General features: G+C 39.8%; 1 protein-coding gene across 1 annotated transcript in view; it reads right to left on the bottom strand.

Annotated features, from left to right (window-relative positions):
* The window catches only part of LOC124798435 (alpha-tocopherol transfer protein-like), a 106,673-nt gene that overhangs the window by 44,665 nt on the left and 35,880 nt on the right, over window positions 1–26,128 (bottom strand). Inside the window, exon 3 of the mRNA XM_047261844.1 lies at window positions 22,612–22,768. Coding sequence (XP_047117800.1) covers window positions 22,612–22,768 — 157 coding nt within the window. The remainder of the gene's footprint in view (window positions 1–22,611; window positions 22,769–26,128) is intronic.

The raw sequence follows: 26,128 nt of genomic DNA, 5'->3' as shown, positions 1-26,128 counted from the left end.
AAGTTTTGACTGCTGCGCTGTTATGACAGCTACGTGTATTTTGGTAAGTAACACGGACAATTTAGATTTGGAAATATATAATTTGATGATCGAATGTGCCTTAGAAAGTGTGGCACGGGTATTTAACTTCTGAAATCAATAAGTGCTGCTTAACTTTTCTTAGTGGTATTATTGACCGTCATCTACTATACAGAATTTAGATGTCAGAATATTTCATTTGATGGTCCATTGTGTCTTGCAGAGTGTGATACAGATTCTGAATTTAAGTTGTCGAGAAGTGCTGCTTAATCTTCAAGTTTCAGCAGTAGCTCTATTACGCAAGGTGTGCGTATTTTTAAAAATCTTATAGGACAACCAAGCTACGATAGAAGTGACATGTGTGTTTCATAATCAAAATCTTTGCAGATTTCCACAAACTATTTTATCTTGGTGCACAGATCGAATTTTCGTTCACGATGAGAGATGTGTTACTACACTTGCATATTACAATAAGATACCAGTAGATATCTTGTACTCGAAAGTTTTCCTGATTTGATAAATAATTTCATTTTGGAGCAAAGCTCAGATTTTCGAGATACAGAATGTTACTGTCTCCCTGTGTCGAAGGCTGTCCAGCTATTGACCATGTTGTATTTAAATCTCATATTATGACCATTATGAAGTTATGCTTCCATCTGACAGAAATATGTAAGATTTCGACAAAATGCCGTTTTTCCCACAAATAGTATTTGGTCAGTTTGTTTGTCTGTGCTGTTTTGTGTTTTTACATCTTATGTTTGATTCGTTGTGATTGGATTTTGGAGTTATTTAGAGGTTGATTATAGTTTTAGAGAGCCTTAGCACCATAGTTTCGATTGGTAAATTTCCAAGCCCTTCTCAAAAGTATATACGTAACCTAGGTCAAATGAGAATCTATAGAGTGGTTCCCAACAGGTGGTCCGCGGACCCCCAGGGGTCTGTGAGCTACACGAGAGGGGTCCGCAAGATGCTATTAGAATAAAAAATATATTAAATATATTTCGTATGATAACAGATTTTTTGCTTTGACCGTCTCCTGCATGAGCAGAGCTTTAGCGAACGCTAACTTCTGCGTCTAGCGTCTTCCTAGAGCCAACTGACCCTAGCACACTATAGGCAAAACTAGAATTAGATAGAGGCAAATAGTTCTGCTGTATGCCGTTAGACTGCGCGCGGGGCCTCTTTGCGGCTGACGACTGACAGTCATCTCAATAAGAACTGAAAATTAAAACTAACTGTATACTGAAGGAGTACTTTGTTGTAACTGTATTTTTCAAATAAATAATACCTTGTATGACATTAGTGTTTTCTTATTTTTCACACATGTCTACTCAATGCCATCTCAAGTGAAGTACACTTGAAAGACCAATATATTCAGTTTTCATTTTTTCCTGTCATTTTCAGTTCATACTCTATTTTTATTTTTTAAGGAGTTTGTTATGCTAAGAACTCAGATTTGAAGACAAAGATTTTGAGCAATAATCAAATATTTAACAATAAATATGATGGCTAAATTGAAAAAGTTTTAAGCTCAGTATTTTTTCAATAATGAATATGTCAATGTTTTGTAAGTACCAAAAATAGAAAACGTATAAAAAGACGCTTAATTTGGCCTTTTTAGGTACTTGATACTGTGATATGACAGAGATTGGATTAGATTAGATTAGATTAACACTAGTTCCATGGATCATGAATATGATATTTCGTAATGATGTGGAACGAGTCGAATTTTCCAATACATGACATAATTAGGTTAATTTAACAACATACATAAGTTAATATAACAACTTTATTTTTTGTGTTTTTGTTTTTTTTCTTAATTTATATCTAAAAATTCCTCTATGGAGTAGAAGGAGTTGTCATTCAGAAATTCTTTTAATTTCTTCTTAAATACTTGTTGGTTATTTGTCAGACTTTTGATACTATTTGGTAAGTGACCAAAGACTTTAGTGCCAGTATAATTCACCCCTTTCTGTGCCAAAGTTAGATTTAATCTTGAATAGTGAAGATCGTCCTTTCTCCTAGTATTGTAGTTATGCACACTGCTATTACTTTTGAATTGGGTTTGGTTGTTAATAACAAATTTCATAAGAGAGTATATATACTGAGAAGCTACTGTGAATATCCCTAGATCCTTAAATAAATGTCTGCAGGATGATCTTGGGTGGACTCCAGCTATTATTCTGATTACACGCTTTTGTGCAATAAATACTTTATTCCTCAGTGATGAATTACCCCAAAATATGATGCCATATGAAAGCAATGAGTGAAAATAGGCGTAGCAAGCTAATTTACTAAGATGTTTATCACCAAAATTTGCAATGACCCTTATTGTATAAGTAGCTGAACTCAAACGTTTCAGCAGATCATCAATGTGTTTCTTCCAATTTAATCTCTCATCAATGGACATACCTAAAAATTTGGAATATTCTACCTTAGCTATATGCTTCTGATTAAGGTCTATATTTATTAATGGCGTCATACCATTCACTGTACGGAACTGTATGTACTGTGTCTTATCAAAATTCAGTGAGAGTCCGTTTACAAGGAACCACTTAATAATTTTCTGAAAGACAGTATTGACAATTTCATCAGTTAATTCTTGTTTCTCAGGTGTGATTACTATACTTGTATCATCAGCAAAGAGAACTAACTTTGCCTCTTGATGAATATAGAATGGCAAGTCATTAATATATAATAAGAACAACAAAGGACCCAAGACTGACCCTTGTGGAACCCCATTCTTGATAGTTCCCCAGTTTGAGGAATGTGTTGATCTTTGCATGTTACGAGAACTACTTATTTCAACTTTCTGCACTCTTCCAGTTAGGTACAAATTAAACCATTTGTGCACTGTCCCACTCATGCCACAATACTTGAGCTTGTCTAGCAGAATTTCATGATTTACACAATCAAAAGCCTTTGAGAGATCACAAAAAATTCCAATGGGTGGTGTTCGGTTATTCAGATCATTCAAAATTTGACTGGTGAAAGCATATATCGCATTTTCTGTTGAAAAACCTTTCTGGAAACCAAACTGACATTTTGTTAGTATTTCATTTTTACAGATATGTGAAGCTACTCTTGAATACATTACTTTCTCAAAAATTTTGGATAAAGCTGTTGGAAGGGAGATTGGATGGTAATTGTTGACATCAGATCTATCCCCCTTTTTATGCAAAGGTATAACAATAGCATATTTCAGTCTATCAGGGAAAATGCCCTGTTCCAGAGAGCTATTACACAGGTGGCTGAGAATCTTACTTATCTGTTGAGAACAAGCTTTTAGTATTTTGCTGGAAATGCCATCAATTCCATGTGAGTTTTTGCTTTTAAGCAAGTTTATTATTTTCCTAATTTCAGAGGGAGAAGTGGGTGAGATTTCAATTGTATCAAATTGCATAGGTATGGCCTCTTCCATTAACAGCCTATCATCTTCTAATGAACACCTGGATCCTACTATATCCACAACATTTAGAAAATGATTATTAAAAATATTTTCAACATCTGACTTTTTGTTCGTAAAGTTTTCATTCAATTTGATGGTAATACTGTCTTCCTCTGCTCTTGGTTGACCTGTTTCTCTTTTAATAATATTCCAAATTGTTTTAATTTTATTATCAGAGTTGCTGATTTCAGACATGATACACATACTCCTGGATTTTTTAATAACTTTTCTTAATATAACACAGTAGTTTTTATAATGTTTGATAGTTTCTGGGTCACTACTCTTTCTTGCTGTCAGATACATTTCCCTTTTCCGGTTACAAGATATTTTTATACCCTTAGTAAGCCACGGTTTGTTACAAGGTTTCTTACGAGTATATTTAACTATTTTCTTGGGGAAGCAGTTTTCAAATGCATTTACAAAAATGTCATGAAATAAATTATATTTTAAATTGGCATCAGGTTCACGGTACACCTCATCCCAGTCTAATTGCTGTAGGCTTTCCCTGAAATTTGCAATTGTTAAATCGTTGACTGAACGTACTACTTTGGAGGACTGTTTAGTATTGCTGAATGGAGCTATGTCATATATTGTAACTAGCTGTGCACCATGATCAGAAAGACCATTCTCAACAGGCTGAGCATTTATCTGGTTAAACTTATCTTGGTCTATAAAGAAGTTATCTATCAGTGAGCTGCTATCCTTTACCACCCGAGTAGGAAAATCAATAACGGGTGTCAAATTGAAAGAACCGAGTAATACTTCAAGGTCATTTTTCCTATTACCCTCTTTCAGAGAATCTACATTGAAGTCCCCACAAATAATAATTTGCTCCCCCCTGTCTGACAGATAGCACAACAAGGAGTCCAAATTTTTCAGAAATATATGAAAATTTCCTGATGGGGACCTATATACAGTTACAATTATAAATGTGCCTTTATTTAATTTAAGCTCACAGGCACATGCTTCTATATGTTTCTCTACACAAAACTTTTTTGTTTCTATACTTTTTGCACAATGATAACTTTTGACATATATGGCAACTCCTCCTTTCTCCATATTTTCTCTCATTACATGTGCAGAGAGCTTATAACCACTTACATTTACCTTATCCATATCAGTAACAATGTGATGCTCAGACAGGCATAGTATATCTATTTCATTCTCAGCTTCTAAATCTTCTAAACAAACCAGAAGCTCATCTACTTTATTCTTTAAACTCCCAATATTTTGATGAAATATACTTATATTATTTTTAATTATACTTTTATGAGAACCTTCCCTTATTCTAACATTTGCAGCACTCTCCTGTCTGAGTTTCTCATTGTGCTTAGGCCTAGTTTCTATACCAGTGGTCACATGGTGTTCAGAGAGGCAGATTATGTCAACTGGGTTGGGTGACTTTAATTCATCAATGCAATTACCTAGGACTGAGATACAACTTGGTGGAGATAAAATTTCTGGTGATTGGTGAAAATTTATAATTGATAGCTGTGATTGGTGATCCAATGTGCTAGAATTGTGTTGTTTAATTTCTTTCCTAAACTGAAGATTTGTTTCAATCCTGACCTCTCGTAGAACTTGACATCTTTCTGTCTTACCTATCCTAAAAAAAGGTGCTGCTCCAACACCTGTAACCACTGGTATTTTACCATTCATGGCAGTGCCTCCCCCCCTTAAATTTCCTGCTATTACCCCAGCCAGTTTCCCCTTCCCTTTCCTGTTGAGATGTAGGCCGTGCCTGGTATAGTTCCACCTACTGAGATAATCAACAGGAACCACACCAATATGAGCACCTGCACCCGACAAAAGCAGCTGTTCCAACTCCAAATTAACTCTCCCAACAGAAGAGTTCAAATGAGGCCGGTCGTGGCGTCTCAGGACAGATACAAATTCAACATTGGTGTGTCTCGATGCCGACGCAATCTTTACCAGGTCACACTCTATACTGTACCCAGGATATCTGTCGATGCTGTTCCCTGGCCCTCCCACAATAACCACGGTGTCTTCCCTGGTAAATCCTTTACAGAGTGAACCTAAATCCTCTGTCACCTGATCCAGACTAGCACTTGGTTTGAAAAAATTTGTGACCTGGTATTCTGGTCCTAATTCCTCCTGCGGAAGTTGGCCTACACCTCTGGCATGAGAACTGCCTAACAACAAAACTTTCTTCCGTTTCGATGACTTTCCTACATTCTTTTTCAATTTCCTATTGAAAGTTTGTTGTGTTCTGTCTACACCTACCTCTGCTTGAGGCTCATCAGTTTCTAACTGAAGCAACAGGTCAAACTTATTTTTGACATTCACCACAAAACTGTCAGACTTAGTTCTAGGCCTGTTCCTTCTGCTACCTGTTGCCACTTCCCACCTCTCTTTGCCCTTCTCCCTCCTTAACCTGTCCAGATCTTCCCTAGCCTGATCTAGCTCAGCCTGAAGGGCAGCAATTTTCCCCTCCTGTTCCACTATCTTTCTATCTCTAAGTTACCAATCATGCTCGATGAGGGGGTCCTCGAGAAAATTGTGTTGGGAACGCCTGATCTGTACTATACAATGAGAATCCATGCTATCTAATCAGTATCATCGATTACATTTTTATAGTCTAGAATATTATGTGTTGTCTTCCTCCCCCTAAAATGTCGCTTGGTCAGGTCTGTCTGCTTTAGTCCTAGCCCTGTTTAGCATGTTATTTTAGCAGAGCACTTATGTTTTGTACAGTTACAGAACAATTTAGATGTGAAGGCACTGTAGGTTGCACCCCTTGCGTATTTTATACATGATGTAAACATTGTGTTATTGACACGTTTCTCGCATACATTTTACTCATGGACATATTTACACTTTGAACATGACACTAATTTACGCAATTTAGATGAGGCTTACATGTCTTGATAAATATTATGTGTACTAAGATGGTATCTGTTCTTTCGGACATGTACGAAAGAACAGATACCATCGGTGACCAAGCAGCTCGTTAGAATGAAATTACAATGAAATGAACACCCTTATCTGCTTACAGGTGTTGACATACGTCAACGGGGACAGATGAAGATGTGTGCTCCGACCGGGGCACACATTTTCATCTGTAAGCAGCTAAGGGCGTTCATTTCATTGAAATATTATGTTGTTTGGAGACTTTTTAACATGGCAAAAAATTCATGTGGTGTGTGTGTGTGTGTGTGTGTGTGTGTGTGTGTTGTGTGTGTGTGTGTGTGTGTTCTGTGTATTTAATTGGAGGGTCCACTGTGCATCACACCAAGCGTAGTACATTAATCGAAATAAGCGCACTGATAAGTGCTGCTTAGCCCTTAAATGAGACCACGAGTCCCAAGTTACACTAGTATTATAAATATCCTTACCTCTTTTTCATAAATAATCGAATACTTTTGAACACGGTGCCAATTTACTTAAAATTTAATTGAAGTTTATGTATTTTTGACACGGGAATATTGCAGTACTGTCGGTATCTTTACACATTTCGAAGATGACGCAAATTTCATATCGTTTGGATACCTTTGAACAAGGCGCCCTAATGTAAACTACCATAAGTGAGCTAATTCCTCCATCTTGACTCTTTCCAGTTTTTCAGTTTTTTCTAATTTTTCTCTTTTGTCGCTACCACAACTGTGTTTGAATTTTTGAACTTCCCTTCACTACCATCTTGCATTTTGAAGTTTCGTACGAGTGCTATCTTGGATTTCTGAATTTATTGCCAGTGCTGTCTTGCAGGCTGGCCGGAGTGGCCGTACGGTTCTAGGCACTACAGTCTGGAGCCGAGCGACCTCTACAGTCGCAGGTTCGAATCCTGCCTCGGGCATGGATGTGAGTGATGTCCTTAGGTTAGTTAGGTTTAATTAGTTCTAAGTTCTAGGCGACTGATGACCTCAGAAGTTTAAGTCGCATGGTGATCAGAGCCATTTTTGAGCTGTCTTGCATTCAGCAACTGGAAGGCCGTGACTGCAGTGCGGACTTAGCAGTCGACGGTTGAACCGTGTGCCATAACAGACAAAGACATAATTCTGTTATCAAAAATGCTTATTTAGTCATAGTACCAATTGGACCCACTTTAGTCCACACACGTCTTCAGCTGTTCTTTCTACTATACATTATCTATGATAGTGCAAGGTGGCTCTACCTTTGTGCCTTCCAGCGAAACGTATATATTGCCATTCCCATTGCCAGTCAGTGGATCGATTTTTACGAAACTTATCACAGAGTAAGGATACTGCTGTAGGTCAGTTAACAGTAGTGCACTAACATGTGAGGTTAGGACTATTGCTTGAAGTTCCTCCTCTTCTCTTGAACCCTCTGTACTGAGGAAAAGATTTGAAATTGGCAGAAGAATATCTGAAGAAACGATCACAGTATGAAAATACCGCCATTGATTCTCAATATACATTGTTACAACGTGACACGAACACTACTAAATGCTGTATTTCAGATGTGGTACAATGTACAGCGGCAATTATTTTACTACTTTGAATAATACTCGTAAATTCTTATCTCCTGATGTTATGTACAAAATATAGTATTTAACAGAAACCGAGAACTTCTAAAATGGCTATAATGCCACTCATGTAAGTGTTTAGAGAGCAAGTTTTAGAAAAATAGAAATAGTTTAAGTGGTACCAAAAACAGTGTATGACATTTTGAACAGTGTCCGAAGTATTGGTGCTTACTTCTCTTAAGTTAATCTGTATGCGATTTTTTTTTGTAACCACGTTTATTTGTCAAAATTATTTGCAGCTTTCACATAGTAGCGAGGAAAATATGTACTCGTTTAATTGCTGCGTACCGCAGTTTCTAAACAACTGGCGTACATGTAGGAGAATAGTGATCATCGATGCGACTGGGCTCGAATGGTTACATCGAGCGTGATGACAGAGTGGTGAATCACCAGCCTCGCTTTAGGAAAGACTCAGACTCAGAACTCCATTTAGTCAGCTACATTACGTTCAAGTGATTTACGTAAATCAATTAAGGTAAAAACTGGGATGGTAAAAGGTCTCTGTTGGATTCCTTTCATGTTAATTTCTTAAATCTGTTGTCATTTACGGCATACATTCCACTTCTAAATTTACTGTGGTGTTTCTGACTATCTGGGAGGAGACTGAGCAGTGAAACATGTTACTTTTACACATAAACAAGAACGATCTGTCACACCACTACACTTTAAAACACAGTTTATATGTAATTCATGTCACACAGTCTCATACAGAAGCTACATCCGCTTTCTTTTATATACTGTATATGATAAGATACTGTCATCCCCCTTCCCTTCTGTGTGAGAGGATTAATGATGAGCAAATGTATTTCTAGTTGCATGCTTGATGGTAGCAGACAAGCCTGTCTGCTAGAGAACAGTAGGACCAATGTCGGAACAGGTAGCTACGCGTTCTAGAAGCCAAGAGTTTTGTATTCTTAGTATGGTCCTGTCCATCCTTTGTCATGTTGGTATAGGGAGCTGGCTCTCTGGTCACTTTCGTTTGTATTTGTGAAGCACGCTCGGTAGGAGCCCAGGTCAGTCTGTCTGCGGCGAGCGTCTGAAGGGGTAAGATCTCCGGCTAAGCGCGTGTCTGCTAAGTCCGTAGGACAACGGATTTCTTAAATTCAGATTAACTGAAAATTTAATCACCTTTATTTCAGGTTTAACTCTAAAATATCTAATCTTATCTTAAATTGCAATGCAGTGTATTTCGAGTGTGAAGTTCAGAATATCTTACAGTAGTTGCTTTGTCACTACTTGGTGTTGGAAGTGGAACCACGTGTTGATCAGTAACTCTAACTAAGATCATCAATCTTAAATGCGAATGTGCGTGAGATTATAACGTCTGGTCTTAACAATAGTTTTCAATACAGCAACTTTTCTTTATGTTTAACCCACGTGGGAGTGTACTTTGTGAGACCAGTACCATGTGCTTATACAATTGTTTGACCCATCAGGTTAATAGTAAGACGATAGTAACCAGTTCGAGGTTTTTTTTTTTGTAAATTGCTTTTCGATCTAATTTATTTTAATTATCAAAATTATTGTGGAGTTACACTCTTTGTGTGAACCAAGTTGACCACGTGAAGCGTGTGGTGTAATCATCAAAGTAGCCCTCAGCTATTCTTTTCGGGAAGATTTCACAGAGAGTTAGTAAGAATTTAGTATACCAGTGTGAGGTAATTACATGACGGACAGGATTGCACTGCGAACGTAACTTCTTTGGGTGAAAATGGAATCGGTTGGTTGTGGTTAATTTCCTCTTGCATATGTTTCAACGTTGTTTGTGTGTTATTTTATGAATGCAGTGTTGTATGCAGTCTCCCAATCTTGGGTCCATATTTGATGTGTTCCGTAAGATTACAAACTCACATTTTCACAATCCTAAATAAGGCACCAGTTTAGTTATGAATCAAGTTTAATATGCTGAAATTTCAATTATCAATGTTAAAATAAAATAAATTTCCAAATATAAACTGATTTATTTCATTTTATTTAAATTCTCTTGTTTATGCTGTATTTCAGATGTGGTACAATGTACAGCGGCAATTATTTTACTACTTTGAATAATACTCATAAATTCTAACTCCCGATGTTATGTACAAAATATAGTATTTAACAGAAACAGAGAACTTCTAAAATGGCTATAATGTCACTCATGTAAGTGTTTAGAGAGCGAGTCTTAGAAAAATAGAAATAGTTTAAGTGGTACCAAAAACAGTGTATGACATTTTGAACAGTGTCCGAAGTATTGGTATATAATATATATATATATATATATATATATATATATATATCACCGGTTGTCGTATGACTATTAAAAGATTATAATTAATGTTAGTCTGGTTGGGAATTTGGTAAGCTAGACTGGATACCTGGTGAAACAGTTGCTCAGTAATGCAAGGTTAACTTCCTCAGATAACTCACAGCTTTTAACCCACTTTTATGGTCTTGAATATCAACACCGCTTTCAGAATAAATAAAAGCAACAACATTACAATGGTTGCTTGGGAAAGAATACAACCGAATTCCTTCTGCAATCGGTCATGTCTTCTATGTCTAGGGACCTCTTTGTTGATGGTACTTTATACCACAACTTTACCTTACGAGTGTTCGTCTACTGTTGTGATTCCACGGCAAGCAGCCAGCTTTCCAACAAGGCTACGGTATTACAAACAAGAAAATAGGGGGCGAGTTGTAATATTTAATAATAGCAACTTGCAGTCCTACGCTTGTCTGGGATTCAGGCAGGCGTCATTACTGAAATCGCAGTGATCGCTAAAGGTATATAGGGTGGTCCATTGATAGTGACCGGGCCAAATAACTCACGAAATAAGCGTCAAACGGAAAAACTACAAAGCGCGAAACTTGTCTAGCTTAAAGGAAGAAACCAGATGGCGCTATGGTTGGCCCGCTAGATAGCGCTGCCATAGGTCAAACGGATATCAACTGCGTTTTTTTTTTTTAAATAGGAACCCCAATTTTTATTACATATTCGTGTAGTACGTAAGGAAATATGAATGTTTTAGTTGGACCACTTTTTTCGCTTTGTGATAGATGGCGCTGTAATAGTCACAAACGTGGTATCACTTAACATTCCGCCAGTGCGGACGGTATTTGCTTCATGATACATTACCCGTGTTAAAATGGACCGTTTACCAATTGCGGAAAAGGTCGATATCGTGTTGATGTATGGCTATTGTGATCAAAATGCCCAACGGGCGTGTGCTATGTATGCTGCTCGGTATCCTGGACGACATCATCCAAGTGACCGTACCGTTCGCCGGATAGTTACGTTATTTAAGGAAACAGGAAGTGTTCAGCCACATGTGAAACGTCAACCACGACCTGCAACAAATGATGATGCCCAAGAAGGTGTTTCAGCTGCTGTCGCGGCTAATCCGCACATCAGTAGCAGACAAATTGCGCGAGAATCGGGAATCTCAAAAACGTCGGTGTTGAGAATGCTACATCAACATTGATTGCACCCGTACCATATTTCTATGCACCAGGAATTGCATGGCGACGACTCTGAACGTCGTGTACAGTACTGCCACTGGGCGCAAGAGAAATTACGGGACGATGACAGATTTTTTGCACGCGTTCCATTTAGCAACGAAGCGTCATTCACCAACAGTGGTAACGTAAACCGGCATAATATGCACTACTGGGCAACGGAAAATCCACGATGTCTGCGACAAGTGGAACATCAGCTATCTTGGCGGATTAATGTATGGTGCGGCAGTATGGGAGGAAGGATAATTGGCCCCCATTTTATCGATGGCAATCTAAATGGTTCAATGTAAGCGGATTTCCTACGTAATGTTCTACCAATGTTACGACAAGATGTTTCACTACATGACAGAATGGCGATGAACTTCCAACATGATGGATGTCGGACACACAGCTCGCGTGCGATTGAAGCGGTATTGAATAGCATATTTCATGACAGGTGGATTGGTCGTCGAAGCACCATACCACCGCCCGCACGTTCACCGGATCTGACGTCCCCGGATTTCTTTCTGTGGGGAAAGTTGAAGGATATTTGCTATCGTGATCCACCGACAACGCCTGACAACATGCGTCAGCGCATTGTCAATGCATGTGCGAAATTACGGAAGGCGAACTACTCGCTGTTGAAAGGAATGTCGTTACACGCATTGCCAAATGTATAGAGGTTCACGGACATCATTTGGAGCATTTATTGCATTAATGTGGTATTTGCAGGTTACCACGCTGCAACAGCATGCGTTCTCAGAAATGATAAGTTTATAAAGGTACATGTATCACATTGGAACAACCGAAATAAAATGTTCAAACGTACGTACGTCCTCTATTTTAATTTAAAAAACCTACCTGTTACCAATTGTTCGTCTAAAATTGTGAGCCGTATGTTTGTGACTATTACAGCGCCATCTATCACAAAGCGAAAACAGTGGTCCAACAAAAACATTCATATTTCATTACGTACTACATGAATATGTAACAAGAAATTGGGGTTCCCATTTAAAAAAACGCAGTTGATATCCGTTTGACATATGGCAGCGCCATCTAGCGGGCCAACCATAGCGCCATCTGGTTTCCCTCTTCAAGCTAGACAAGTTTCGTTCTTTGTATTTTTTAGTTTGACGCTTATTTCGTGAGATATTTGGCCTGGTCGCTTTCATACTACACTGCTGACCACTACAACAGCAACACTGGGAAGGATAGCAAACAACAAACTGTTACTAATTGTCCATATCCATTGTGATAAGGAGAGTACATTAATTTTGTAGGTGATTTGGTGATATAAGTGGTGCAAAATTCAGTACAAGCAGCAACGAGACCTCCATCCTGGTTGTGCATCGAATGGAACTGCGCTTGGATGACAGATGTAGGTGCGTCATACCACGTTGGTTCATCGCTATGGCAGGGTAGCTGGTGAATAAGGGAAAGTGCGAGAAATGAGGGAGAATCCATGTTGGAATGTTTTCAGTGGTCGAGAGATCTGTAGAATACAGCCAGAGGAGGGCCACAGCAACAACAATGCAAAATACTCTGTATTGAGGTAGGTGAGTGCAAAATAGGCACCAGGTAGTGTTCCGTTGCTTTGTTGAAAGCGTATTCAATGGTAATGCATACCGTCGCGCCAGTGCTGGCCCGTACGACGGTGATAAAAGTAATCTGGCAACATTCGCCCTCCTGAGAGCACAATAGCCTCATTAAATCTCAACTGAAATCCGGTGTTTCGACAAGAGTCTGAGTCGTCTTTATCAGAAGTGAAACGTACCGGGTGATGTCATTCTTAGACAAGAAGATCATGTTATAGTTGAAGCGTCATATAATTTCGATTTTGTGGTGCCTAACATAGCAAAGAGCATTTAAATATTCTCTGTTATTCTCTGAATAGCTGTTGTTGTGGTAACATTATTCAATGTCTTTTAAGAACTTCGTTCAAATTGATGTACTGAGAAAATTTGGTTGCAAATGGTTCAAATGGCCCTAAGCATTATGGGACTTAACATCTGAGGTCATCAGTCCCCTTGTGTTTGATCTACTTAAACCCAACTAATCTAAGGCAACACACACATCCATGCCCGCGGCAGAATTCGAACCTGCGACCGTAGGAGAAGCGCGGTTCCGGACTGAAGCGCCTACAGCCGCTCGGCCACAGCTGCAGGCCATTTGGCTGCAGTTGCTCTACAGATTCTACAGGGAATGTTCGATTGTTTCGTTCTTTTGGGCAAAAAAGAAACAGATTCGAACTCTGAATAACTTATAGTCTTAAATCTAGAGTTATATGTCGACTGGCTTGTTAATATGAGAACCAACATACGCCCACATGACTGAGACGGCGAAGTAGTTAATACAGTGACAAAGCGTTAACAGAATAATCAGATACTGCGTGTTGCCATTCTGTTTGAGGAGATACACTTGTTAGATTAGGGCACTACATGGCTTTTGTCAGTAAGGTTCAATAATTTGAATACTTCAAGTAGCTTTGAGGATTCAGTTTCCTGAAGAGATATAGCTGTGAATCTGACCGAGTCTGCACCATGGTTCTTACGTTACACGGGCATTGTCCTTAACAATGTGAGTCTGGAAGGGATGACTCAAGTTGCAAGATAGTTCGGTCTTTCTTTCTTTTACTGGTGCCATGTCCGGCGCTGACGCAGGGTCGGCATTGTTAGGAATGGATTTGGCAAGGTTAGTGGAAAGGGGTGGCCGGACGTCCTTCCTGCCGCCACCCCGTACCCCCCAGGACAGAATTAGTGTACCGCTACTGTCTGCGTCGAGTGTAAGTAATGGAATAGTGTGAGAGTGTTCAGATGTCTGCGAGTCGTGTAACTGAGGCGGAACGTGGGGACCAGCCCGGTATTCACCGAGCGGGATGTGGAAAACCGCCTAAAAACCACATCCAGGCTGGCCAGCACACCGACCTACGACGGTAATCCGCCGGGCGGATTCGATCCGGGGGCCGGTGCGCCTATCCGAGTCCAGGAAGCAGCGCATTAGCGCTCTCGGCTAACCTGGCGGGTCAAGTTGCAAGATAGTTCTCTGCTAATAATCCAGGTTTGACACCCTCCTCCCCTTTTCCCTCCTTCTCCTTCGCTGCAACACAAATTTCAAAATGGTTCAAATGGCTCTGAGCACTATGGGACTTAACATCTTAGGTCATCAGTCCCCTAGAACTTAGAACTACTTAAACCTAACTAACCTAAGGACATCACACACATCCATGCCCGAGGCAGGATTCGAACCTGCGACCGTAGCAGTCCCGCGGTCCCGGACTGCAGCGCCTAGAACCGCACGGCCACCGCGGCCGGCAACACAAATTTCGATAGCACTACTATTTATAACACGTTTCATCGTTCCGAAGATCGCAAGATGGATTCTGAAATTTTTGACGGTTCGGTAAGAAACATTGTCTTTGAGACAGCTTTGATTTCTATCACTGCTACCGGAGAAATGCTGAGATGTTCCTTAAGCATTTTATTCCCTCCCAAGTGGAACGCGATGCCAAACCTGAAGTGGTAATGCTCTCTAAAAAGTGGCGCTGACTGTTAAAAAAGCATCCCCAGTCAGCGACAGCGAAACGGTTTTATGAGACCTACTGGCTCACAGACCGCGCAGCACCCTTTCCTCGCGGCAGACGTCGTTCCAAGTAAGAAACTTTACGGTCGACAAAAACTTGCGAAACGGGAGAGGACAAAATGGGATTTACGTAGCACAAGAAGTTAAATATTCAGCGTTGAACAGCTGCCAGGCCGCATATGGAGCGGCGCGGACGGGCGATTTGCTCTGTGGCCGCGTGTAAAGAGCGGCCTGTTTACGACCGCAGAGAGTGGACGGCGGGCGGGGCGCGTGTTACACATGGATAAAGCGCGGTTTTGTTAGCCCTCGGCTGAGCGTGCCAAAGCAGCGAAAGGGACGTGGCACTGGGATCTCGGTCCTTCCAAGCGGCCAAGACGGATGGTTTTGTTTTCTTCGCGATCTGCGGGACGGGTCATTGCTAGAAAAGTCGAGCATACAAGTCGCATTTTCGGTTTGTCAGATGCCTTATTACAGTTTGCTTACAGCCTATTAATCTGCACTACGGGGTAACTGACACACACCGTAAGTACATTGTGGAGGGCTTGTCCTAGAGTTTTAATTATCACCTCGAAAAAGTATGTATTGAGTACTTTAGCCGTCTGGATTGGTCTGAAAGAGCTGAAAAAAATCCTCTGCTGGCCAAAAAGAATCACTGCACTATATCAATGGGCTGCGCCGTTTTGTTGGCTCCCGTTGTGGCGTGCTACGGTGCTGTCGGGGGCTATTTCGTTTTGTACCAGGACTGCAGACACTAATCTAAGAAAATAAAATAAAGTAATAACTACCTACTTTATTTCTCGCGGTGATAATATAGACTGTTTATGTCTGTCCCCCCTGCAAATCTCAGAATGCTGGCTTAACCAAAGTATAATCAAGTATTTAAGTATTTTCTCGTCGGTTAAACTCTACATACTAAAGACGCAGATATTTTATTATTTTACTTTCAGAGTTATACTTATTCAGAACCGTCGTTTCTGTCGACTTTTTGTGGTAAAGTGAGCTGTGTCGCAAAGACTGTCCACAGTAAATGAGTGCTCTGGCACGGTAACATCGAATAATCACGTCTCATGGCATTTATACAAACTTAACATTTTATTAAAATGAGAGGTGTATTAAGAGATAGTAGGTAAGGGGCTAGTACTTTGCTGTATGATTACTAATAGTAACTTTACTACCTATCTAAATATTAAGAAACAACAGATTTTTTAATGAAAAACATCAGTTTTTTCCCCTGTACTTCTCTTGGCGTCTATTTGAATGACAAGTAGCCTATAGGAATGTAATACATACTAGTATTAAAAGTACCTGAACTTATAAATCTAAATGTTTGAGGTATTTAGCCAAGCAAAATGTCAGCTCCAGTTTATAATGTTTGTTAGAATGTAGGAGAAACTGTTACATTTCGTTAGCTTTGGTCTTCCCTTGGAATCATGGCTGGTTTAATGTGAAGAAAATGTCCAGTCACTGACATGAGTAATATGTTTGCGCTTCTCATTAAAAAATTCGAATGCAGTTAAAACGGCGAATCTCTCCTATGAGTTCACTCCTACCACTTCTCGATAATCTTTATGCGTATCATTATCATCAGCTAAATGACTGTGCACATCTCACTGCCATAGCTCGACGTTGTTAAAATGCTTTGAAGGCGAGATATCCGTATCAGAACCACAGGAGACTGAACTCGGTTTATTAAAAGAACTTAAGGCTATTTGTATTATTCTGTTTGTTATAATGTCTATCCAGTAAATGGGTTCGACATCACTAAATAGAAAATTCGTCAGCTTTTTCCGAGAGTTAATAGTTGATTTGTTCAATTTTGCTTCGATGTGTCAGTGGAGATAGGTCCTTTTGTGTTACTTTTCCTCTAGCTTTAATGGAGTACATTGCAGTGCCATTGGCTCCACAATCTTTTCCGTCTTCACACCCTGAACGACTTTATTTTAATCTGGCATTACTTCGAAAATTTCAATTTATCTATTATTAACTACCTGTGCTTCTCATTAAGTTCTTGGAAATAAATATTCTAATGTTTGTATAATCTCTTCCCCAGAGCTATTTTCAGCTGTTTCTGTTGTCATATTTTCATTGTACTTTTCACATCCACTCGGACAGATTTCGAATAGATTTATGTAGCTGAGCCAATGGCCTTACCGCAGTGGTAACACAGGTTCCTGTCAGATCACCGACGTCAAGCGCTTGGAATGGGTGACCATTCGGTCTGCCGAGCGCTGTTGGCAAGCGGGTTGCACTCAACCCTTGAGGGCCAATTGAGGAGCTATTTGACTGGGAAGTAGCGGCTCCGGTCACGAAACTGCCAACGGTCGGGCGACGGTGTTCTGACCACATGTCCAGTGGCGCTCGTGGGGTGAGGATGACACGGCGGTCTATCGGTACCGTTGGGCCTTCAAGACTTGTTCGGAAGTAATTCTGTTTAGTTGAGCAAGTTATATCATGTTGCCCTTACCATTTACCTCAAATCTATCCTCAATAGCTACTTTGAACAGTTTGAGATTTTCTGTCCATTTGCGTTCTTCATATCTGCAGCAGCTTCGAATGTTCCTCTAAGTGCCTATGTTAAATAACCTTCTTCTATTTTCATTTTAAAACATTGAACTTGTCGCTTAATTTGATGTCACATTGTTGAACAAACCGACCGGAGTGACCGATCGGTTCTAGGCGCTACAGTCTGGAACCGCACGACTGCTACGGTCGCAGGTTCGAATCCTGCCTCGGGCGTGGATGTGTTTGATGTCCTTAGGTTAGTTAGGTTTAAGTAGTCCTAAGTTCTAGGGGACTGATGACCTCAGAAGGTAAGTCACATAGTGATCAGAGCCATTTGAACCATTTTGTTGAACAAATTGCTATAATTTGTATTTCTTATGCGCTGTCGGTTGAGTGTGTTTATTTCAAGCTTTCTCTCAACTTTTCTCTCTGCGTTAATTCTAAGGCTACTTGAAATTTTAAAGTTGTTTAAGATCATCTTATGCTATAAGACTTCTTTGTTGTTTGATAAAATATATGCGCTCTGTTAATTTGCTGACGCAACCCGTTTTCCAGCGGTGAATTACTCTTTAATTTTAAAGCGAAAATCCCCATTGTTATCTTCTAATGGTATCTGCTGTCATTAACATTTTGTGTAATTCTTTGTCGAGGCATTCTACCTCTTCATCATAAAGTGTAAACGATGGAGCGTTGACCTGAAAGATGGACACCAGTATATAATAAACTTTCAAAATGACGGATTGATATGGCACTGTCATTAACGAATTGTGAGACTTCCTACAGAACCATACAAAACGTTGTACTTGCAATATGCTGCGTTCGCCGTTCTGCGAGTTACTTACAACAAATACACAGCCACCACTGTCCAAGAACGTAAGAGTGCGTTATTATTGTCTGAAGAATATTTTCATTTTACTTGAAAAAAGAGACAGCATTGGTCGTATATTTTTTACTATTGCAATAGTAAAAAATATACGGCCAATGCTGTCTCTTTTTTCAAGTATACCTGTTATCTGGTCGTAGTGCACAAGACAACATGGAGTCACCAATCAATTTTCATTTTAGTCTTTATGATCTTAATTTCGGCCGTTTTTGTTACAAATCTACATTTGTAAACCTGTATTTGTATATCTGTGCTTCATAATTATCTTCTCTGTGAAAGGGGAACTCTAAATCATCGGTATTGCCACACAACTGGAAGTAACTGGAAGACAACGATCAAAGCTCCGTGCTATTTCCACGCCCTCAGGTTCCATGCACTATAGCCCGGTCTGACACCTACGACTCCACATGGACTATCGTACTGGCAGCTGAATTCACGCTCTCCTATCCGTGGGATACCCTGTCCTGACTCCATATAGACAGCGAGATGTATCAGCAGCTCAGTGAGAGGCATAGAACTCGTTTCACTGCAAGCACTGGGTATTGTGGACATGACATGTTCTCAAAATTATGAGTTTGTATTACTTCCCGACTGCTAAATTCTAAAACTCCTGGGTACATGGCTGTTGTCAAGATATTAAACACTTGACAAAAAATGTTTTAGAAACTTTAACAACAAACTTACAACGTAGCATGTATGTGTGCAAATGCTACGATAATAATAAAACTAGAAGTTCAAGTTTAACATAAACTTGATAAGAAGGGTTCCGGAAATGCCGTTCAACAGCAAAACGAAAAAGAGGTAACTAAAATATAACAAGGCATCACATGCTAACGTACCAAATGCAAATATGAGTTTTGTAGAATCCAAGAAGACAGACGATCCTTTTCAGGTCCTTTATTCAGAAACGCTTCTTCACGAAAAATCGTTTTCGATAACAATGGCGACTCTTACTCAGTGTGAAATCCTGAGGATACTTTTCTGCTGAAATCATAATAAGAATTTTTTGTTTCTTTGCTTACTGGAGGACTGTATACAAGAGTGATTGATACGTTACGAAAGACGGTATTATTCGATCCCTGTGTGAGGGCTGGGACAAAGAAGAAAGGAGTGCAAATGTGACAAAGCGCTTCGAAAAACGTGGTCCTGGTGACAAAGAATTTTGAAATTACATCCAAGTAAATTATTGCACTGAAAGGAGTGACGAACACGCAGATGTCGTAAGAAAGGCGAACGTTATACCGTAGGTATATTATATCGTTATATCGTAGGTATCTTAAGTAATTGAACACTAGACTTTAAGCTACTTTAACATATTTCTAGAAATGGTATCATATAACACGCTAATATGCTGTTTAATTTATTCATTAGTGTGCAGCCGGTTTCGCTCTAGCACCTGTTGTACTTATATCATGGATACATGAAAGTAAAAAGGTGAAAGCGATGTTTCAAAATTGTAGTAAAAACGCAAGCAATACTTACAGCGTTTGTTAACAGTAAGAGCAGCATACACACATGAAAGATCACACTTCCAAAAATACGACATTTATAAATGATGTTTAGTCATGCAGATATAGATGTCTGGAGTGGCAACTATAGACGGTCATCCAAGGAAGACAAAAAATAAACGGCAACGATTCATGAACAAACGTTAGCTTCAAACATTGCTGATATCTACATGCAGTAGACTTACATTCGTCAGCTGGCGCTCATTTGTCGAAACTGGATATACTTGTCGCCAAATAACTATCCGCGATCCTTTTTGTACAGAATATTTTCCGTGTGCCAATCACTGTTTTTGTTATTTGAAAGGCACCTATTTCGGTCAGTGTTGTACACAATTTTTGAAATAGTCTGTTTTTCCTTTTCTTTTACAGTTAGATTTAAATTTGTTCGTTCAAAACAGAATTTGGTTCTTTAGCATAATGTGAAAAGATTTCCACTTTTTCATGAGGTAGATGTCTGGAGAGCCAAGTTATAGACAACCATCCAAGAAGCACAAAAACAAAACACCAAATATTCATGAACAAACGTTAGCGTAAAATGTCGCTAATATCCAAATGCAATAGACTTTGTTTCAACCAGCTGGGTCTCATTTATCGAAACTGGACATAACTGTCAGCAGAGAACTATCCGCGAACGTTTTTGTAGACGACCTATTTTCCGTGTGCCAATCACTGTTTTTGTTATTGTAAAGTCACTTGTTTCGGACAGTATCGTTCAAAATTTTCCATACGTTCTTTTTTTTCAGTTCAGTTTTTTCGTTCATAACAAAATTTGGTTGTGTAGGATAATGAGAAAAGGTTTCCAGTTCCTTCATGAGGTAGATGTTCGGAGTGGCAGTTACAGGCAACATCCAAGGAACACAAAAAATAAAACGCCAAATGCCTTATGTAAAATAATAAACGGTTCAGATGGCTCTGAGCACTATGGGACTTAACATCTATGGTCATCAGTCCCCTAGAACTTAGAACTACTTAAACCTAACTAACCTAAGGACAGCACACAACACACAGTCATCACGAGGCAGAGAAAATCCCTGACCCCGCCGGGAATCGAACCCGGAAACCCGGGCGCGGGAAGCGAGAACGCTACCGCACGACTATGAGCTGCGGACCGTAAAATAATAACACAGTTTTCAGTTTTCTGCATTATACGCTTTTCTTCTCTTAGACGCGTAGCAAATGTCAACGGACTACTTTTGCCAGTGTTACAAAGTTCTTTGTATCGTGTAAGTATTTTTCTGCTGGTTTATCCAATGTAATAATTACCGCAGTGGTTTCACCGCATTTTATGTGTGTCCGGTGTCAGATTCTATTGTCAGTCCGGAAATCAATTTTTGCTCCTGTGACTCATCTTCTCGGACATTTGCCCGATACATGGTAAGACCGCAAACAATGTTTTCTACTTTTTCGCTTTCTTTACTATCGTTATTTCTGTCCTACATTTAGTTCTCATTTTTCCAACGTCTACAGATTTAATTTATTCATCCAGCACTCAGTCCCTCTAGCATGGCTATGTGCCTCGACGTATTGGGTTATATTTACGTGTTCTTGTCAGATAGTGCTAAGCGGATTACTCTGTCTACCATAGCATGAGGACGTGAGGTATTGTCGATTATCTCGTCGCATGTGGTCGGTTTCCGGAAAAAATTAAATGCATTACAGACTGAAAGATCTAAAAAGATTATACTGTTTTCATTTTCATATTCAGTGGTACGTTTTCTAGTTTTGTACAGTTCATTGTATTTCTGATGAAGTGTGGATACCTCCTCTTTTGTTCCGATGAACAAAATAGCCATTTATAAAGCGCTTATAACACCTTGACTGATCAGTTAGCATTGACTACCTTACAAGAGGATTTTTCTATGTGATCCAGGAAATATTAGCTAATGCTGCCGCCAGACTACAGTCCTAGGCTAATAGCTTATTTTGCTTGAGGTGTTTTTCTTTAAAACTCAAATAGTAGTAGGATAAGATCACTAGTAAAAAGTTCAGGAGGTTCGACAATTTATACTTCACTAAGTTTCCTGTATTACAAAATATGTTTCTTAGAGTACTAATTGTTTCATCTACACGGCTAATGACATAAATTTACCCTCTGGTGGGATGATAATCTTTTTAATCAGGTCGGACATTACAGACGACGCTGCTGTCAGGGAAAGTCTTGAAGAAGTTGATGTATATGAAGCAGACACGATCGTCTGCGAGACCCGCAGCATAAGTATTATACAATATTGGTGGTCCTAAGAACTAAAAGAAAAAATGTATTTGTGGGGTGCACATCCTCCAGATACTTAATAAACGTGAGTATGGTCCATAGTAGGCTACAATGCGACGTTTATTTAATCGTGCTATTAGCTAATTTCAACGGAGCGACAGTGTTAAGTACATTTGTAACACGAAATACAGATGTTACAAATGTGCTTGACAATGACGCTTAGCTAATAGCACGATTTAAGTAAACGTCGCATTACAGCCTACTACTGACCATGTTTACGTTTATTAACTGAAAAAAATGAAACCAACACCTGAGTTAAAGTGGACGATGGAAAGGTGATGGGAAGACATTTTACGAAAAGTTTAGTAAGCAATTACCAGAAAGAATAGCGAGGCTATTATCGTATTCGTCATTAAGAACACCTAATACGTAACTGAATGCAACAAGTGATAAATCCGGATCTTGTGTGCCGTACATACTTACAAGAGTGCAGCGACGTTGTCTATCTCGGGCATCAGGGGGTCCCTGTTGGAGAACGCCTCTGGGGCGTGGGTGCGCACCGTGTAGTACAGGTCGACGCCCTCCTTTGCCTTCTCCAGGTCGCCGTCGGCTGTCCGCAGAAACAGTGGCAGCTGCTCCTCTGCAACAGCACCCGTACTCTCAGTGCCGGCACAACTGCACTCTCCACCATAGAAACTGCCATCTTGGCAGCTTTTTTCTATCTCGTGGTCTCGAGGTTGCAATTACTGTATCCAACAGATTATGAGAAGATGTTCGTAAGAAAACGTAATTTGATAATCAGCTAGGGCTTAACCCACCCGTATTACCTCCAAAGACGTGACTGTTTACGATACAAAACGGAATAAAACTTGTGAGACATTTCCGCAATTTTGTCCATATTTGTCACTGATTTGATTTTTCCGCTTAATCTGGTATCTATTTACTAAACCAGACCATATATACTGAAGTGCCAAAGAAATTCGTTATCTGCTTATTATCGTGTAGGGCCCCCACGAGCACTCAGAAGTGCCGCAAGACGACGTGGTATGGACTCGACTAATGTCTGAAGTAGTGCTGGAGGGAACTGACGCCATCATTCCTGTAGGACTGTCCGTAAATCCGTAAGAATACGAGGGGTTGGAGATCTTTTCTGAACAGCACGTTGGAAGGCTTTCCAGATATTCTCAATAATGTTTATGTCTGGAGAGTTTGGTGGCCAGCGGAAGTGTTTAAACTCAGAAGAGTGCTCCTGGAGCCACTCTGTAGCAATTCTGGACGTGTAGTCCTGCTGGAATTGCCCAAGTCCGTCGGAATGCACAATGGATATGAATGGATGCAGGTGATCAGACTTCAGCGTTCTTACGTATGTGTCACCGGTCAGAGTCGTAGCTCGGCGTATCAGGAGTCCCGTAATCACTCCAACTGCACAAGCCTCACACCATTACAGGGCCTCCACCAGCTTGAACAGTTCCTCGCTGACATGCATGATCCATAGGTTCATGAGGTTGTCTCCGTACCTATACACGACCATCCACTTGATACAATTTTAAAGGAGACTCGACCGACCAGGCAACATGTTTCCAGTCATCAACAGTCCTATGTCGGTGTTGACGGGCAGAGCCGAGGCGTGAAGTTTTGTATCGTGCAGTCATCACGAGTGGGCCTTCGGCTTCGAGAGGCCACATCAGTGATATTTGGTTGAATGGTTTACACGCTGAGACTTTTTGACGGCCCAGCATTGAAATCTGCAGCATTTTGAGTAAGGGATGCACTTCTGTTACGTTGAACGATACTCTTTAATTGTCGTTGGTCCCGTTCTTGCTTTTCCTGGCATCAGCGATGTCGGAGATTTGATGTTTTACAGCATTCCTGATACTTACGGTACACTCGTGAAGTGTTCGTACGGAAAACCCACACTTCATCGCTATCACGGAGATGCTGTGTCCTATCGTTCGTGCGCCGACTATATCACAACGTTCATCTTGATAACCAGCTAATTGTAGCAGCAGTAACCGATCTAACAACTGTGCCAGACACTTGTTGTCTTATATAGTCGTTGCCCACAGCAGAACTGTATTCTGTCTGTTTATATATTTCTGTATTCAATACGCATGCCTATACCAGTTTCTTTGGCTCTTGAGTGTATCTTCTACCCTAATAATAAATCTGTAAAACTGTCGTGTTTTTCTGTTCGTCTCTAAACACGATTATCTCCAAAACTGCTAGACCAACTTTTACGGGGTTTTCGCAGGTAAATTGAGCATACGAACCGTGATTTTAAGTTTTACCAAGACTTTCTCTTCTGTTTGTCTATCTGCGAAGCTGCTATATGGATTTTAATGGGGCTTTCAGTGGTAAGTTTAGCATGGGGGCAACGTGTAGCCTATATTTAGTTAAAATCGCATTACAAGGAAAAAATTTTCAAACGTATTACAAAAATGTATGTACGTTTCGCATCTACTCTGAAACCAGTGGACCGCTTTCGACAAAACTGGTGCAGTTATCGCCTACTGTTTGGAAAGAATCGCTGTGGGAGTGAGTTAAAAAGAAGTGAATGCCCAGATTTTATTCATCCAGAATTTGAGGACGAGAGCGCTTAGTGACTAGTAACAAAGTTTACACATAATTTGAAACCTTCACGAAACTTTTTCAACCCCCCTCCCCCCCCCCCCCCCCCAATCAAAGGAAAACTTTTCCTGTTCATTTTCGCATTAGGTATGACTCATATTGCAGACAGTGCTTATAAGTATCAATGAACATACTTGAGAACTTATACGTATGTATGATACATAGCTCAGGATATATGACATCATAAACACTGAGATGCGCGAAAAACTGTAGCATCATGCAGCGACATTTAAATCTATTATTACGAACCCGCTGAACCGATTTCGATTAAATCTGGTAAGAAGATAGCTTGAGTCACGAAGAAGAAAATAGGCTACTTAAGAAAGTGGGAAGACAGATACTTATTGATTTGCAGAATATTACGCGAATTAGATAAAAGCATTTACTCTTTGAAAAACCTATTTACCCTTTGATATATAAACTTTATCATAAGTATTTACGAAAAAGCTTTTCTTGGTTGATATGTGCTTATGTGATAAGACTCATAGTGACGACTTTAGTGCTTAAAAATCTTCGTTGTGTTTATTCCATACTTTCACACTATTTGCTGCATAATGTACACGTTGCCTAATGTACAGCTACTATGTGCACTTCCTGTATTTGAGAACGAGAGAGCTTGTGACTTCCACATAATTTCAGACATTCACTAAACGTTTTTTTGCTGACAACCCCTACAAAATGCCGAAAGGAAAACAGGCCTTCGTTTCCTACATTTTCGCTGTTCATCCAGCAAAATCGTCACCTCAGCCATGAAGTCATGACGTTTACATTTATTGCTTCTTTGCTACTAACTCTATTTGCAAGACATTTCGGAGACAGTATCCACCTAAGCTGCTGAAAGTACCTACAAAATTATCGTATCACACATAGTTCAAAAGAGAGCCCTGTGACGTGACAGAGAGAAAGGCAGGAGGAGATGGAGTAATAGAATTGAATAATAAATACCAGGTTACGCCGGGTACTCAGCTAATTAGAAATAAAACAGTGTATGTAACATTTAACAAATGTATCTAATTTTATAAGAGTTATAAAGAAAGGAAAATTGAGAATGTGTTAGATGACGGTCAGTTCGGTTTTTAGGATAGGTAAAGGCACGAGAGAGGCGATTCTGAAGTTGTAATTGATAATGGAAGCAAGACTAAAGAAAAATCAAATCCGTAGGATTTGTCGATCTCAAAAAAGCGTTCGACAATATAAAATGGCGCAAGATGTTCGGAATTCTGAACAAAACAGGGGTAATCTATAGGGAGAGACGGGTAATATACAATATGTACAAGAGCCAAGAGGTAATAATAAGACTGGACGGCCAAGAACGAAGCTCTCAGATAAAATGGGTGTAAGACAGTATCGTTCTCCCACACTGTTCAATCTG

Source organism: Schistocerca piceifrons, chromosome 5 (genome assembly GCF_021461385.2).
Source record: "Schistocerca piceifrons isolate TAMUIC-IGC-003096 chromosome 5, iqSchPice1.1, whole genome shotgun sequence".
Lineage (NCBI taxonomy): Eukaryota > Metazoa > Arthropoda > Insecta > Orthoptera > Acrididae > Schistocerca > Schistocerca piceifrons.
The sequence above is the reverse complement of the archived record's forward strand: the minus strand, read 5'-3'. Positions and strand labels throughout refer to the sequence as shown.